Source organism: Triticum dicoccoides, chromosome 6A (genome assembly GCF_002162155.2).
Source record: "Triticum dicoccoides isolate Atlit2015 ecotype Zavitan chromosome 6A, WEW_v2.0, whole genome shotgun sequence".
NCBI classification, from domain to species: domain Eukaryota; kingdom Viridiplantae; phylum Streptophyta; class Magnoliopsida; order Poales; family Poaceae; genus Triticum; species Triticum dicoccoides.
The window spans coordinates 97,045,993-97,060,108 of NC_041390.1; the positions used below are offsets into that span (position 1 = coordinate 97,045,993).

At 46.3% G+C, this 14,116-nt stretch overlaps 1 protein-coding gene and 1 pseudogene across 1 annotated transcript; both read right to left on the bottom strand.

Moving 5' to 3' along the window:
• Positions 1-407: 407 nt before the first annotated feature.
• LOC119315271 (disease resistance protein RGA5-like) lies at positions 408-4,064 on the bottom strand. The gene is made up of 2 exons (XM_037589939.1): positions 2,867-4,064; positions 408-2,511 (listed from the first exon to the last, which is right to left on the bottom strand). The coding sequence occupies exons 1-2, from the start codon at positions 3,664-3,666 to the stop codon at positions 576-578; spliced, it is 2,736 nt and encodes a 911-aa protein (XP_037445836.1). The 5' UTR covers positions 3,667-4,064; the 3' UTR covers positions 408-575.
• Positions 4,065-8,067: 4,003 nt separating this feature from the next.
• Positions 8,068-13,395, bottom strand: LOC119315704 (annotated as a pseudogene).
• Positions 13,396-14,116: the final 721 nt, after the last annotated feature.

Here is a 14,116-nt window from a genome sequence, read left to right on the forward strand (position 1 = left end):
TACACTCCCACATAGTCATATTTAAAGGATTATGTTTTTTTCCTAAGGACAGGTCGTAGGCTTGCATATTTTGTAGTACCGAATGGTTACTCATTGGAAAGGAAACAGCTAGTGCACTCTTGACTATAATGGCGCAGAAGATTAATCAAATAAGGCTGCCGGAGATGATTCCTCAAACATCAATGATCAGGAATGAACATCAATGTTAGAGTTCACAGCCAAGCGTTATTCTGGATGTACAAGACTCAACTATTACAGGTTTTAACCAAGTGATCACCTGCGTTCACAAGATAATATAGAGATAACATATATACTACCTCCGCTCCGAAATATATGACGTTTTAGTAGGCTAGTACAGGCAAATATACAAACGTCATATATCTTAGAACGGAGGTAGTACATTCAGATCATGCAGGAACTGTACTCAGGAAGTCAAGATTCAGATATACAGCCAAATATACACTCTGACATGATAAATTACATGGTATCATGAGCCAGTAAATACAAGGAATAGTGAATAAAACAAGTTAAACGGAGAACAGCTTAAGTTACAGAGAAGGCCAATCAAGATACTACTAGTAGATTGTAACAGGAGGGTATCTTGGGTGCACCTGTGCGGCGTTCCTGAAGGCAAACTCGACATCACGGTCGTCATGGACGGATGACATGTTATCTACATGGATTTGCTCGAGGGATAAGAGGTGCACCATACCCACTGGTATAGCACTGCCACCACTCCACCTATCATGTACTCCTAGAACGAGCCTTCGAAGCTTGGGCATAGCCCCTGCCTCAAACCCCATGCATGCCGTTGCATCATCATCACGAGACCTGAGAGCAAGACACTCCAGAACTGGGAATGATCCTGTACAGATTATGACAGCACTGTCTTGAGGAATACACAAGACCTTGAGACTGAGATACACGAGGGATGGCAGCTGCCCAAGAACATGAACACCGTCAGTCCGCAACCGCTCAACACACAGAGACAGTCTATGGAGGCAATGAAGATCACCAATCCATTTTGGAACCTTGTAGAATGGCCATCCTCCCAGACGTAGATTCTCCATACGGAGGGGAGGATCAGATATTGAGTCCAGCAGGTCGACATAATGTTGAAGATTGCAGGCAAGGTAGAGAAATTTGAGGTCACAGAGCTTTCCAATGGAGGAGACCAAGGCATCAACCCCTGCCTTCAGCATATCAAACTTGTAGGACTTAGTGAGTGTCAGTTCCCTCAGATTAGTGAGCTCGCCGAGGCCCTCAATATCATCCAATGAGCTCTTGCCCATGCAATAACAACGTAGAGTACGTAGCGATTTCATGTTCCCAATCCCATTTGGGAGTCCTGTATCACGCGGAAGAATCAAATGGGACAAGCGGTGCAACATGACTATATCTGACGGGATGTTTTGTGCTGTTCGGCAATCTATATCAATTGTCTCCAAATGAACAAGCCCATGGATTTCAGTAGGAAGCTCTATGCTGCCTGATGCTGCTGAAACCTTCAAATACCTAAGTTGAAACAACTGGCCAGCAGCAGTGAGGTCGACTACCATCTCCCGGTAATCTGGAAATTCAAAGAGAAGCACACGTAGATACTTAAACTCCGAGAGAGGAGGTGTGTACTTGGACTCGCCAAACCATGCAAATGATCGAATTTGTGTTAAGCTAGTAGCAATGGTCCCCGATGTTGCGCTACCAGCACTTAATTTCAGAGATAGTCGACGGACCCTGTAGTTGCAGGCATCACGTTGTGCCATGTCTTTGTAGTCATATGCCACACAGATAAAATTATCTTCCACACACTTGCTTAAGATCAGATCAAGCATCATATCATGAATACTACATGACAGCACCTCCCCACATATGGTATCTTCAGGCTGAATCATGCCCCTATTGATAAGCTCATGGAAGTAACTCTTTGCAGCATCCTCCAAATTTGATCCATGTAAATTACTGACAAGCCCTTCAGCCACCCATTGTCGGACCAGATCAACCTTGCTAATCTTACGGTCCTCTGGATACATACCAAGGTACAAAAAACATGCACGGAGATAAAGAGGAAGATGCATGTAGCTCAGGTTTAATATACTCCTCATCTCTTCCAAGGTGGGCTTTGTGGCAAACTTGGCGCTCAGTGAATCCCTTATGCTCTCCCACTCACTCCTTGATCTTGCTTGACGACTAGCTAATAAGCTAGCAATAGTGATGATTGCAAGCGGCAGTCCACCACACTTCTTCAAAATTTCAGCTGAAACTTCTTTAAATTGTGGTGGACAGCCATCTTCAGACCCAAATACTCTATTATAGAATAAACTTCTTGAGTCTTGCTCTTGGAGGGGATTCATTTGGTAAATGCACTCACGGTCATGGAGACACGCACGGAAAGCCACATCACCCAGTCGTGTGGTTACGATTACTCTACTTCCATTACCATCTTCAGGAAAGGCACAACTAATAATATTCCATGCCGACTGATCCCACAAGTCATCGACTACAATAAGGTACCTGTTGAAATTTTGTACAATTCTGGTTATAAGTTGCCTCTGGAAAAGTTTATGTTTATAAAAAAACTTCGCTATTAACTACTCCCTCCGTTCCAAATTACTCATCGCAGAAATGGATGTATCTAAAACTAAAATACATCTAGATACATCCATACCTGCGACAAGTAATTCGGAACGGAGGGAGTATTTATGAGCTGAACTTTTCATGGCCAATAAGTAACACAAGATTTGGCACTGTCCTAAAAGAAATCTCCGCGTCATTAAAACAACTATTTAAATTTATGCCAAATGTTTTCAACTTCAGAAACTAGCTAGCCCATAAAAGTGCAGCAATGACAACTAGAATAAAAAAGTACCTCTTATGCATGAGATGTTCTCTAACACGGTCGATTATGTCTTGCACCTCATGAATGTGAGAAGACTCCTCCATTCCGAGCTTTAGTTGCAGGCCACATAGAAGGCTTGTCATATCAGGCCTTTGGGAAACTGAAACAAATGCCTTACGCTCAAATTGCCCACCAATCTTATTGTACACTTGCTTGGCAAGTGTAGTTTTACCAAGGCCGCCAAACCCTACAACGGACACTACCTTGAGTTTTTTCTCAGCATCAATCAACCAACTGACAAGCTCTTCTCTGGGGCCATCAATACCCACAAGGCCTGCAGCCTCCTTGTAGATTGCAGATATTCGGGGATCGACAGGCACAACAGTGGAGCTATAATCAACACAATCGTCAATCTTGTACCTCATGCGTCGTTCATTTGCCTCCAGAGCAAGAGCCTTGAGCTCCTCCATCTGCTCAGCAATGCGATGACGCTCCCTCAACGTCTTGAGACGTTGAGCTGTTTTCTTGATGAGGCCGGCCTTAGCATCGGCACCTCCGAATTGGCGCATGAAATCATCGATACAATTCTCCATGTCGTAGGACATCTCTCTGACATGATCTCTCCAGTTCTTGGCCAGCGGATCGAGTACCTCCATGAGCTCCAGCTTCTCGAGGGCAGCTCTCATGGCGCCGAGCTCACGCATGAGGAACGACGCCTGCTTCCTCACCCCCTTGAGCTTCCTGTACTGGTCCCCCATCAGCGTGGCGAGCTTGCTGAGGAGCGGGTTCATTACCCCCATCGTCGCGCTCACGGTTGACGCTGACGTCATCTCGAGCCGAGCCTCCTGTCCGTGTTGGCTGGCCCAACAGCTACGTGTACTGCAACTGCAAGTGAGCGAGGCGGCAATTCGAAGCGAGGGGTGTAGAATACGGTGATTTGCCGGAGCAGCCGGCGGCGAAGTCGAGCGGCCAGTCGAGGCGGAGCTCAGCAGGTCGAGGCTGGAGACGGTGGCTGGTCGTGATGCCAGGAGGCCGGGCGCCGTGGTTGGGAACCGGGAGGTGGATGGCCGCACCGGATCGATCTGCGGCCGGAGGTGGGCTACGGGGAGGTGCGGCGGCGGTTGCCGTCGGTGATGGCGGGGTGAGAGTAGTACCGGAGCAGCAGCGGGTTGCGATTTGGGGGAGAAGGATAAAGTCAGAGACGCGTCTGGATATGCAGAGTGGGAAAAATGACAGGTTGTGATTTGTGGACTGAAGGAACGAAATGCTCCGTGATTAAGGGCATCTCCAGCCGTTCGGCCCCCCAGGGCGCCTAAATAAAGCGGTCTGAGGGTGTACCGGCGCTAGTTCGGTTCTTGGGGACGACCTAGCTTCCAGTCACGCCCTCAAGTGCTGGCCTCAGAATGCGGGAAATTTAAAACTTGATCGTTCCCGCTCTTAAAAGACGCCACAAATCCGGCGATCGGACGTAGTCTGGCGTTATAAAAAACAGAGCGTCGCACACCGCAAGTTCGCGTGCATGATTCACTCGGCGGGGTCGGCTCCAGGCGTTGGCGGAGTCGGCGTGCGCGGGCTCGGCGGTGTCGGAGCTGCTTCTGTGCTGGGCTGTGTCGGTGCGGCTTCAGCACTGCTGGGCGGCGACGTAGAGGTGTCGTTCGGGCTTGGCGTCCGTGTGGTCGTGGGCGCGGGAGCTTGCGTCGTCGGCTTTGCCGTCCGCATCTGGTTCAGGATGAGGCCGCGCTCCGCCATGTACCACGCCCTGAGCTCCTCGTCGTCGCTCTGGAGCATGTCCGCCCCACCCATCAGAAAAGCTATGTCGGTGTTCCTCTTCTTCGCAGCGACGTTCGTCCGGAGCAGGTCGAGCTTGATGGCGATGTTCTTCATCAGCGACGACCACCGCGCCTCGGTCTTCTCTTCACGTAGGAAGGCCCGGGCCTGGGCGTCGGCGAGGCAATGCTCGATGGACTCCTGCACTCGCGCGGTTGCCGCGTCGGCGTTTTTCCCCTTCTTTGCCCATTTGTGGCCGTCCGGCCGCCCCTCACTCGCGTCCGGAGTCGTCGCGTCCGACTTGTATGTCTCCTTGGCCTTGTCGAGGGCACGTCGGACTTCCGCCCACTTCTCGCACTTGTCAATGCGCTTGTAGACATGGAGGTGCTTGAAGTCGGCGTCTTGGTTGTCGCCCCGATACATGGTGAACATACGCAGCAGCTGCGCGGAGGAACAAACAGTTGGCGGGCGGCGGGCGTAGACGACGAAGATATGCGGGCGAACGGCGTGCGTACCTGATCCTCAACGCTGGCGCCGCTCTCCGGGCGAGCCGCGACCTCCTCGACGATTTCATGCCATTTGTTGCACGCCAACTGGATACGCCCCCAATGGTTCGCCGTCGCCTTGGAGCCGCGCTGCATGTAGACGCCTTTGAAGTACGGGTCGACGAGCTTCCGCTCGTCGAACTCGGCCTTGATGCGGTCCCAGTACGTCTCCAAGCTCTGGTTCGTGTCAGTGGTCGGGTCGAGGCAGACGACTTTCCATGCTTCGACGAGGCATTCCTCCTCCTTGAACGTCCACTTGATGCGCGGTTCGCCTGACCTAGCCGCCCGCTTCTTCTTCTTCTAGCGCCCCTTCATCGGAACAGGAGCCGGCTCCTCCTCCTCCTCCTCGTCCTCCTCGTCCTCCTCGGGTTCCTGCGCTTCGTGCGCGTCCTCGCCGTAGACGTAGCCGAGCTCAGCCTCCATGTCGCCGTTGAGATCCACTACCTCGTCCTGGGTGGCGAACCCGGGAGACACGGCGGCCGCGGTCGATCCTGTCGCGATGATGTCGTCCATGTCAGCTCCTGTGTCGTCGGCGTCGCCGAGGTGCGAGAAGGGCAGCGGTCCACGTCGGAGATGGGGCGTCGGTGTGGACGCGTAGGCGGCGGGCGGTGAGTAGTTGTATGGAGGGTACTGCACGCCGACGAATGCGGGCGAGGGTGTGCGCGTCGCGGGGTGGCCATGGGGGAAGGTCACGTTTGGGTTGAACCCCCCGTGCGCGTCGCCGTCGGCGTAGCCGGGCGACGATGATCCCCATGAAGAGCCAACGCCTTGCTGTCCCCAGGGCGCGTACTGGGCGTGGCTGACGGCGGGTGGATTCATCATCCCCGCGTGATCGACCGATGAGGAAGACACCGCCGCACGCGCCGCGTTGTCGCGGGCCTTCTTGGCAATGGCCCTGTTCCGCCGATCGGTGGTGACTGCGTCGCGTTGCTGAACTTCCACCCTCCACTCGGCGCTCGACATACCCGGTGGCTTCGATGGCGGCGCCCTCGGCTTCCTCTGCTTCGGCTGGGTCACGGTGCCAGTCGTGGTTGCCGCCACGCGCGGCATGGCGTACTTCTTCGGCGGCATGGCGGCGACTGGAAGGCGAGCTGGAGGGGGTTTGGCGGGAGAAATGAAGAGAATGGCGGGAGGAAGGCGAGCGAGCGGGAGAGATGCGAGGGAAAAGCGTCAAGAAACGGCGGGAAAAGGTCCTCGGGTCGCCGCCAGGGCGGGCCCACGCGCCTTTTTCGCTTGCGTCGGCTCCCCAAGCGCCCCCCAGGGCGCCGGGTTCGGCCTGGGTCCGCCGGCACCAGTGTTTGCCCGAGCCGGCGAAAAACGGGTTTCTGGGGACGCGACTGGGCCGTTTTTTTGGCGCCGGCGCGATAAAATCACCTGGGAAGGGCCTGTTGGAGGCGCGGCTGGAGATGCCCTAACATCATCCTAACTTCAAGACATTAACATTCACAACCTTCACTTGTTTTTGTAGTTAGATTATATTAGAAGGATAAAAATCTATTATTTGAATGATTTGGACAAAGTCGATGTGCTCCTAATGTCATGCTTCAGAGTTCAGAATGGTGCATCGATCTTATCTAAGCTTTATCTTAGTAAAGCAGTCAAAACCAACTCTCCTACTCTCTTCAGAGTGTTGATATAGCAACATAAGCTTCCCTCTTAAAATTTGAATGATTTGAACAAAGTGGTTGTACTCCCGGTGTATACTTTGGGTTCTAGCATGATGCATCTATCATAACCGTTTCTATAAATAAACCAGTTAAACCCACATGTTTATCTCTCTTCAGAGTGTTGTTATTAAAACATTTGGAATTGGTTATGAATTCATAATTACACCTGGATAGCAAGTTAGCCATATTTCACATGTTATCTGTAACCTGATGGGGCTAAATTTCGTGTTTTGACCTTTTTCTGAAACCTATTCGAGATTTGACCCTAGTTTAAAAAAAAATCAAGATCTGACCCTTTTGCTACCGCCAGGGACCAGGGCGGTAGGGTAGAACAGCCTACCGCCAAGGTCCCTGACGGTAGGGTTGTATGCACTACCGTTAAAAACCTCCTAAGTATTGAACACAGTGCGTGCTCGTGCCTACCGCCAAGCACCTTGACGGCAGGGTTGTGCAGGCTGCCGCCAGCCCAGTTGGCGGTAGTGATGTTTTCTACCGCCAAAGTCCCTGACGGTAGGCTGTTAGACCCTACCGCCATGGACTCTGGCGGTAGCAAAAGGGTCAGATCTCGAATTTTTTTCAAACTATGGTCAAATCTCAAATAGCTTTCAGAAAAAGGTCAAAACACGAAAATTTGCCACCTGATGGTTACATATAACTTGTGAGCTACAGTGCTTCACATAGACATAGCGCAGAGGATAACCAAATCAAGGAGGATGCAGATGATTCATCAATTTTCTCTGCCAGCCGCATTCATCAACTTTGTTTAGTTGCAAATATAAACACATCTCTTTGTTTAGTTGCAAACATTAACAACTCTACCAATGTCCAGCGCTTGCATATACTCTAGTTCTATTTTTCAAAGGAACAGTTAAAGTGGACAACCAAATGGGCATCTGCATACAGAACAAGCGGACAATGCTTCGGTGCCTTAAGGCACCTGCCTTTGTGTCTATGACATGTGGGCCCAACAGGTGGCTGGCCCACATGTCAGTGATCCAAAGGCAGGTGCCTTTAAGGCATCAAAGCTGCGTCCAGAACAAGCTGTAGTACATGTCTATTCAGATCATCCAGAAGGAATATGTAGGTGGTCAAGATTCCGACATGACCAAATATCTCAAAACTCTGCGTGGTAAATTAAGTACAATGTATGTTGCGTAACTAACTGACAAACAGAATCCCTGTACGGTAAATAGATGGAACAATATTGAATAAAAAGTTAAAAAAACAAGGCATTATTTATAGAGAATGCCGATCAAGTGAACATACTAATGGAAGGGCTTTTCGGGTGCACCTCCGCAGCAGTCCGGAAGGCAGTCTCGACATCACGTCGCTTGTGGATGGAGGATCTCACACCTATAGGGATGTGCTCGAGTGCCAGCAAGTGTTCCATGCCTAGTGGTGTAGCACCACCCCACCTGTCACATATTTCTAGGCCGAGTAGCCGTAAGGTTGGGCATCACCCCTGCCTCGAACTCCATGCATATTGTAGCATCATCACCATCTTCAGAGAAGAATCTAAGGTCCTCTAGTATTGGGAATAATCCTGTGCAGGCAATGGCAGCACCACTATCTTCAGTGATATGTGTCACCCAGAGACATAGTTCGACGAGGGAGGGCAACTTTCCAACGATATTAACCTCTTCAGTCGACAAATGCTCAACCGACAATGACAGGCTACCAAGGCAATGGAGGTCACCAATTCAATTAGGAATTCTCTTCAACAACCACCCTCGTAGATAAATTTTCTCGATATGGAGAGGAGGGTTGGACAATGAGTATATCAGGTCGCAGTAATGCTTAGAAGGCTCCCCATGGACAATAAGTAATCTGAGGTCACAAAGCTTTCCAATTGAGGATACCAAAGCATGAACTACCTCCACCGTCATTTTGCCGAGGAACACCAAGACCCTCAGATTGGTCAGCTTGCCAAGGCCATCAATATCCTCTAGCGAGCTCTTACCAATATCAAAGCAGTTTAGATCACGTAATGATTTAATGCTTTTGATCCCTTGAGGCAACCCTATACCCTTTGGAAGTGTTAGTTGAGACAATCGTGGCAAGAAAACTATATCTGACGGAAGTTTTGCGCAGATCGGCTAGCTATTTGCAGTGTCTCCAAATGAACAAGCTCTTGAATTTCGGTAGGGAGATGTACGATGCATTGGAACGCAACAACTTTCAAATACCTTAGTTGAAACAATTGACCAATAGGTGTGAGTTGTACCCCTTTTATATGAGAATTCATACACCAGAACCCGAAGGTACTTAAATAGCGACAGTGGAGGTGCGTACTTGGACTCCCCAAACTGTGAAAATGAGCGAACATGTGACATGCTAGTATGAATGACCCTTGGTGATACATCATTAGATCTTGGATTCAAGGACAATCTACGAACCTTGTGCTCAAAGGCATGCATTCTTGTAACATCTTCCCAATTATATGCCACACTGATAAAATTTTCTTCTGCACACTTGTTGATGATCAAATCAAGCATCATATCATGCACTTTGCAAGACACCACTGCCTCATCGCCCATGCTCTTTTCAGGTTGAATCATGCTTCTATTGATAAGCTCATTAAAATAACTCTTCGCAACACCCACCATATTTGATCCATGAGTATTACTTACAAAGCCTTCAGCTACCCATTGTAGAACCAGATCACGCATCAGAATCTCGTGGTCTTCTGGATACATGCCAAGGTATAGCAGACATGGACAGAGATGTAGAGGAAGATGCATGCAGCTAAGGTTTAATATACTCCTCATCTCTTTCAATGCCGGAGTTGCGGCAAACTTGGCACTGAGAGAATTTCTTATGCTCTCCCACTCATCCCTTGATCTTGCTTGGTGACTAGCTAATAGGCTGGCTATAGTGATGATTGCAATTGGCAATCCTCCACACTTCTTAAAAATTTCAGCTGAAACTGCTTTAAGTTGGGGTGGCCAGTCATATTCAGACCCAAATACTCTCTTAAAGAACAACTTTCTTGAGTCTTGTTCTTTGAGGGGTCTCATTATGTAAACACATTCACGGTCACCGTGGCATGCCCAAATAGCCACATCATCGACTCGTGTGGTTACTATTACTCTGCTTGCATTAGCAACTTCTGGAAAGATACAACTTATAATATTCCATGCTGATTGATCCCACAAGTCATCAATGACAACTAGGTACCTGTTAATTATTTGTTCATGTTAGATATGTCAAATTATGATATGTTTACATGATTGCAGAAGCAATGAAAGCACACAAACCTGATAAAGCACATATACCAATAATAAAGTAAAAAAAGGTGCAAGCAAAAAGATGATATTCCTTACATTAATTAGCATGTTTGCATAACATTCAATCCTAAACCAAAGGAAAAACTAACGTCCACACGTGTGTCATTTTGCACATCGCCCACACGCCTTCATTACCACTCATTTTGTCACGTCAAAATAGATGACATCAGCAGGAATCTTTTTGGTTTCGGCTTAGAAACGTTTATCTCCTAATTAAAAAATTCAATTAAAAATATGTTTTCACCATTAAATTCGTCTCGACGAGATCTTCAAAACTAGACCCCATGTTGATATGTTTAGACGAATTTTTTTTGCCCAAAAGTTGCCATGATGTTTACATTGTAGTTGTCATAGTGCTTAAACTAAAGTTTCCATGTGGCAATTTTAGTTTGTAGAGCATAGCAATTCTAGTATTTTGATAATGACAATTCCAGTATTTTGACCATGAAAATTATTTTTTGTATGAATCATGGCAATTTTAAGTGCATGTATCATGGCAATTTTAGTTGATGGTTCATGGCAAGTCTAGTTTCTTAATTCCCCGTTTTATAATATGTCAAAATTTACTTTGAAATGTAGAAGAAACTAGCTGAAACATATCATGGCAACTTCAGTGTAACACCATGGCAATTCATGTGTAATAGACATGACAACTTTTAACCAAAAAAAAATCATCGAAATATATTGATATGAGATCTAGTTTCGATGATCTCGTTGCGAGGGATTTAATGATAAAAACGGATCTTCAATCGGATTTTTCATTTAAGAGATAAAACATTTTAAAAATTAAAATCCAAAAAAATTCTCACATTCATGCATGCGGTGACGTGACACAGTCTGTGTGTTATAGGGCTTGTGTGCGGATTTGGCTCCCACCACACGTGTGGGCGTTAGCGTTGTCCAAACCAAATCAATTCATGTACAATCTGTTATAACTCTCTAAAGAAATTTAACTTATCTTTCAATGCTCAAAAACAAAAAGACCACAACCTTCTATTATATAACATAGAAGATAGTGACATGAGCCCGTACATTTATGTACCTATGTAAGTAATACACTTTTTTGGATCCAACTACTATTTGCCATCAATCTATCTATAACCTGAATCAATTTAAGTTTGTGCCTATGCTAATTCAGCTTTAGTTACATAATCAATGGAAAATTAAGATAATTAATCTTCCAAAATTTATCTCTTTCATATACGTTCATCTAGAATTTGCCTATCTTTTCATTTTGGTCATTTTTACTAGGCTCGTGCGACAAACACACAATTCTATATTTTATTGGCATTTATTTTATTTGATGACTTTGCTATTTAGAATTTGCTATTTTACTCTTTACTTATTTCAAATTCCATAACAATAACTTTCTTGCAAAAAAAGTCCCATCTTTGATGTTGCGAAACTCGAGCCGGAGTCATGGCAACACGGAGGGTACCGTTTGGAGGCGAGACGGGATTTGAGACGTTTGAAGTGTCAGCATACACGTGCATGTGTGTGTGTGGCTCTAGCTACTATCTGTTACACTGTTTAGTTAATAGTCATCAGTGGACTATAGTTAATAGTTAATTTATGCATCTTAAAAAACATGCTAGATTAGTTACTAAGCTTATATTAGGTGACTGTTTGACTTCAAGACTAGAGTCACCATGCACATGCAATTGTCCAGTTTTTTATTACCTAATTGATCTTTGATCTGATAATAACACTAACATCTAGTCAATGAGTGAGAGCATATATTAGGACTGTGAAGACACGAACACACTGATCATGTAAATATTGTAATATATACAAAACGCTGAATTATTGAAAGATAGGTGATAAGTGGTTTATGGTTAAGCTACAATTTGTGTTGTGTTTTGAATTAGGCCTTTGTTCCGAAACAAATGATGCTTGTTACTCTGACCTAAGCAATAGCTTATAAGAAGTTATAGTTTGAAAAGACTATTTTATAACGAATGCTATCATTTGCACTTGATCAACCATAACCATTTCTTACGAACTAGATATAAATATATGGCTTTGCAATTTTTGATGTGGTTGATCGCTAAATGACTATTTCTGCTATGCACCATCTGATCTAAGAACGAAATTTGTGTAAGTATAGATGGGATGTGAAGATCTTAATCACACAACTAGCAATATCAATTAAGAAAGTCGACTGACCTATAGATAAAGCATCATGAATTTTGGAAATAAGGTAACTTCATCCTTTCAATGGCCAAGCACAAAATACCAACAAGGTATGGCGTCCGGCTAAATCATATCTCTCGCATTAGTAAAGATACTTAAAAGTCACTACTCCTTGCCAAAAAAATGGATTTGTGTAATACCACAATTACCACAAGTAATTAACCACCCAAGTGCAAAAGTGACAATTAGATCAAAAGAAGTACCTATTATGTGTGAGATGTTCTCTAAGACAACCAACGATATCTTGGACCTCACGAGCATGAGATGACTCTTCCTTCATCCCAAGCTTCAATTGTAGACCACTAAAGAGGCTTGCCATATCAGGTCTTTGGGAAATGGATATGAATGCCTTGCAACTAAATTGTCCTCCGATCTCATTGTATACTTGTTTGGCAAGTGTAGTTTTACCAAGACCCCCAAATCCAACAATAGCCACCACCTTGAGGTTTTTCTGGGTGCCTGTCAAGCAACTTACAAGCTCTTTCTTTGGGCCATCAATACCGACAAGGCCTGCTGCCTCCTTGTAGATCGCTGACATCCGAGGATTGACCAGAACGATGCAAGAAGTAGAATAGACACAATCATCAATCTTGTACCTTTGTATCAGAACAACAAAAATAATTATGTATTGATTTCATATGAATGATCTTGAGGGCTAGGAGTTCCTATATTGAAAGTAAAATAGTCTTGTACCGCATGCGACGTTCATTTGCCTCTAGAGCAAGAACCTTGAGCTCCTCCATCCGATGAGCAATGCGATGACGCTTCCGCAACATCTTGAGACATTTAGCGGTCTTCTTGATAAATCCCTTTTTGGCATCAGTGCCTTCAAGGTCGCGCATGAAGTCATCTATGCAATTCTCCATGTCATAGGACATCTCCCTGACATGATCTCTCCAGTTTTTGGCCAAGGGGTCGAGCTCGTCCATGAGCTCAAGCTTCTCAAGCAGGGCTTTTATGGTGCTTAGCTCATCCTTGAGGAACGAGGCTTGTCTCCTCACCCCTGTGAGCTTAGTGTACTCGTTGCCCATCAGTGTCGCGAGCTTGCTGATGAGGGGGTTCATCACCCCTATAGTGGCGCTAACAATTGGTGGAGGCATCTCAATCCGAGTTCACGCAATTGAGCGTACATGACGGAGATCCGAAGTGAGGCGGTGCCTCTTATCGATGAAGCAGGCGACAACTTTGTCCATTTCCTCTTGTTAGAGAAGACAGTGGCACGGCGGCAAAGTCCAATATGCGAGGCGGAACTCGAGAGGGAGACTGCGGCTGCACGTAGTTGTATAACATATTATGGGCATAAATCAAAAGCTCATCCTGGAGATTCTTCTCCCACTAAAGTACACAATGCGTGTGTGATATCATCGTTCGCTTCAGCTAGTTGACGGACGATCACTGTCATTGTGTTTTGAACAGTTAGTTTTAAGTAATGTGGCTGGACTTGCACTTCTATATTTGCTTAATAATTTGGCTAGACTTGTACTCGGCTATGTGTTGTATTAGCTGGGCGGCAAGCCACTGTATATAGGAGGCAGCCTTTTCTGCCACTTGCTTATCTTTGATATTTCTGTTTTGAAACTTTTTTCTTTGAAAAGGGGGACTCCCCGGTCTCTGCATCAAAACGATGCATACGGCCAACGAGATTTTAAAGTCTGAAGCAAAAGTAAAGGCAAGCTCACAAAGAGCCAAAGGGCCAAAAACAGAAAAGCCAAAAGGCCACAACCGGCTGGCATAAGAAAGATAGGAAAACTAATTGCCTATCCTATTACATGACCGCCATCCAAACCGGTTGAAGATATCCCGTGCTACCATCTCCCACCG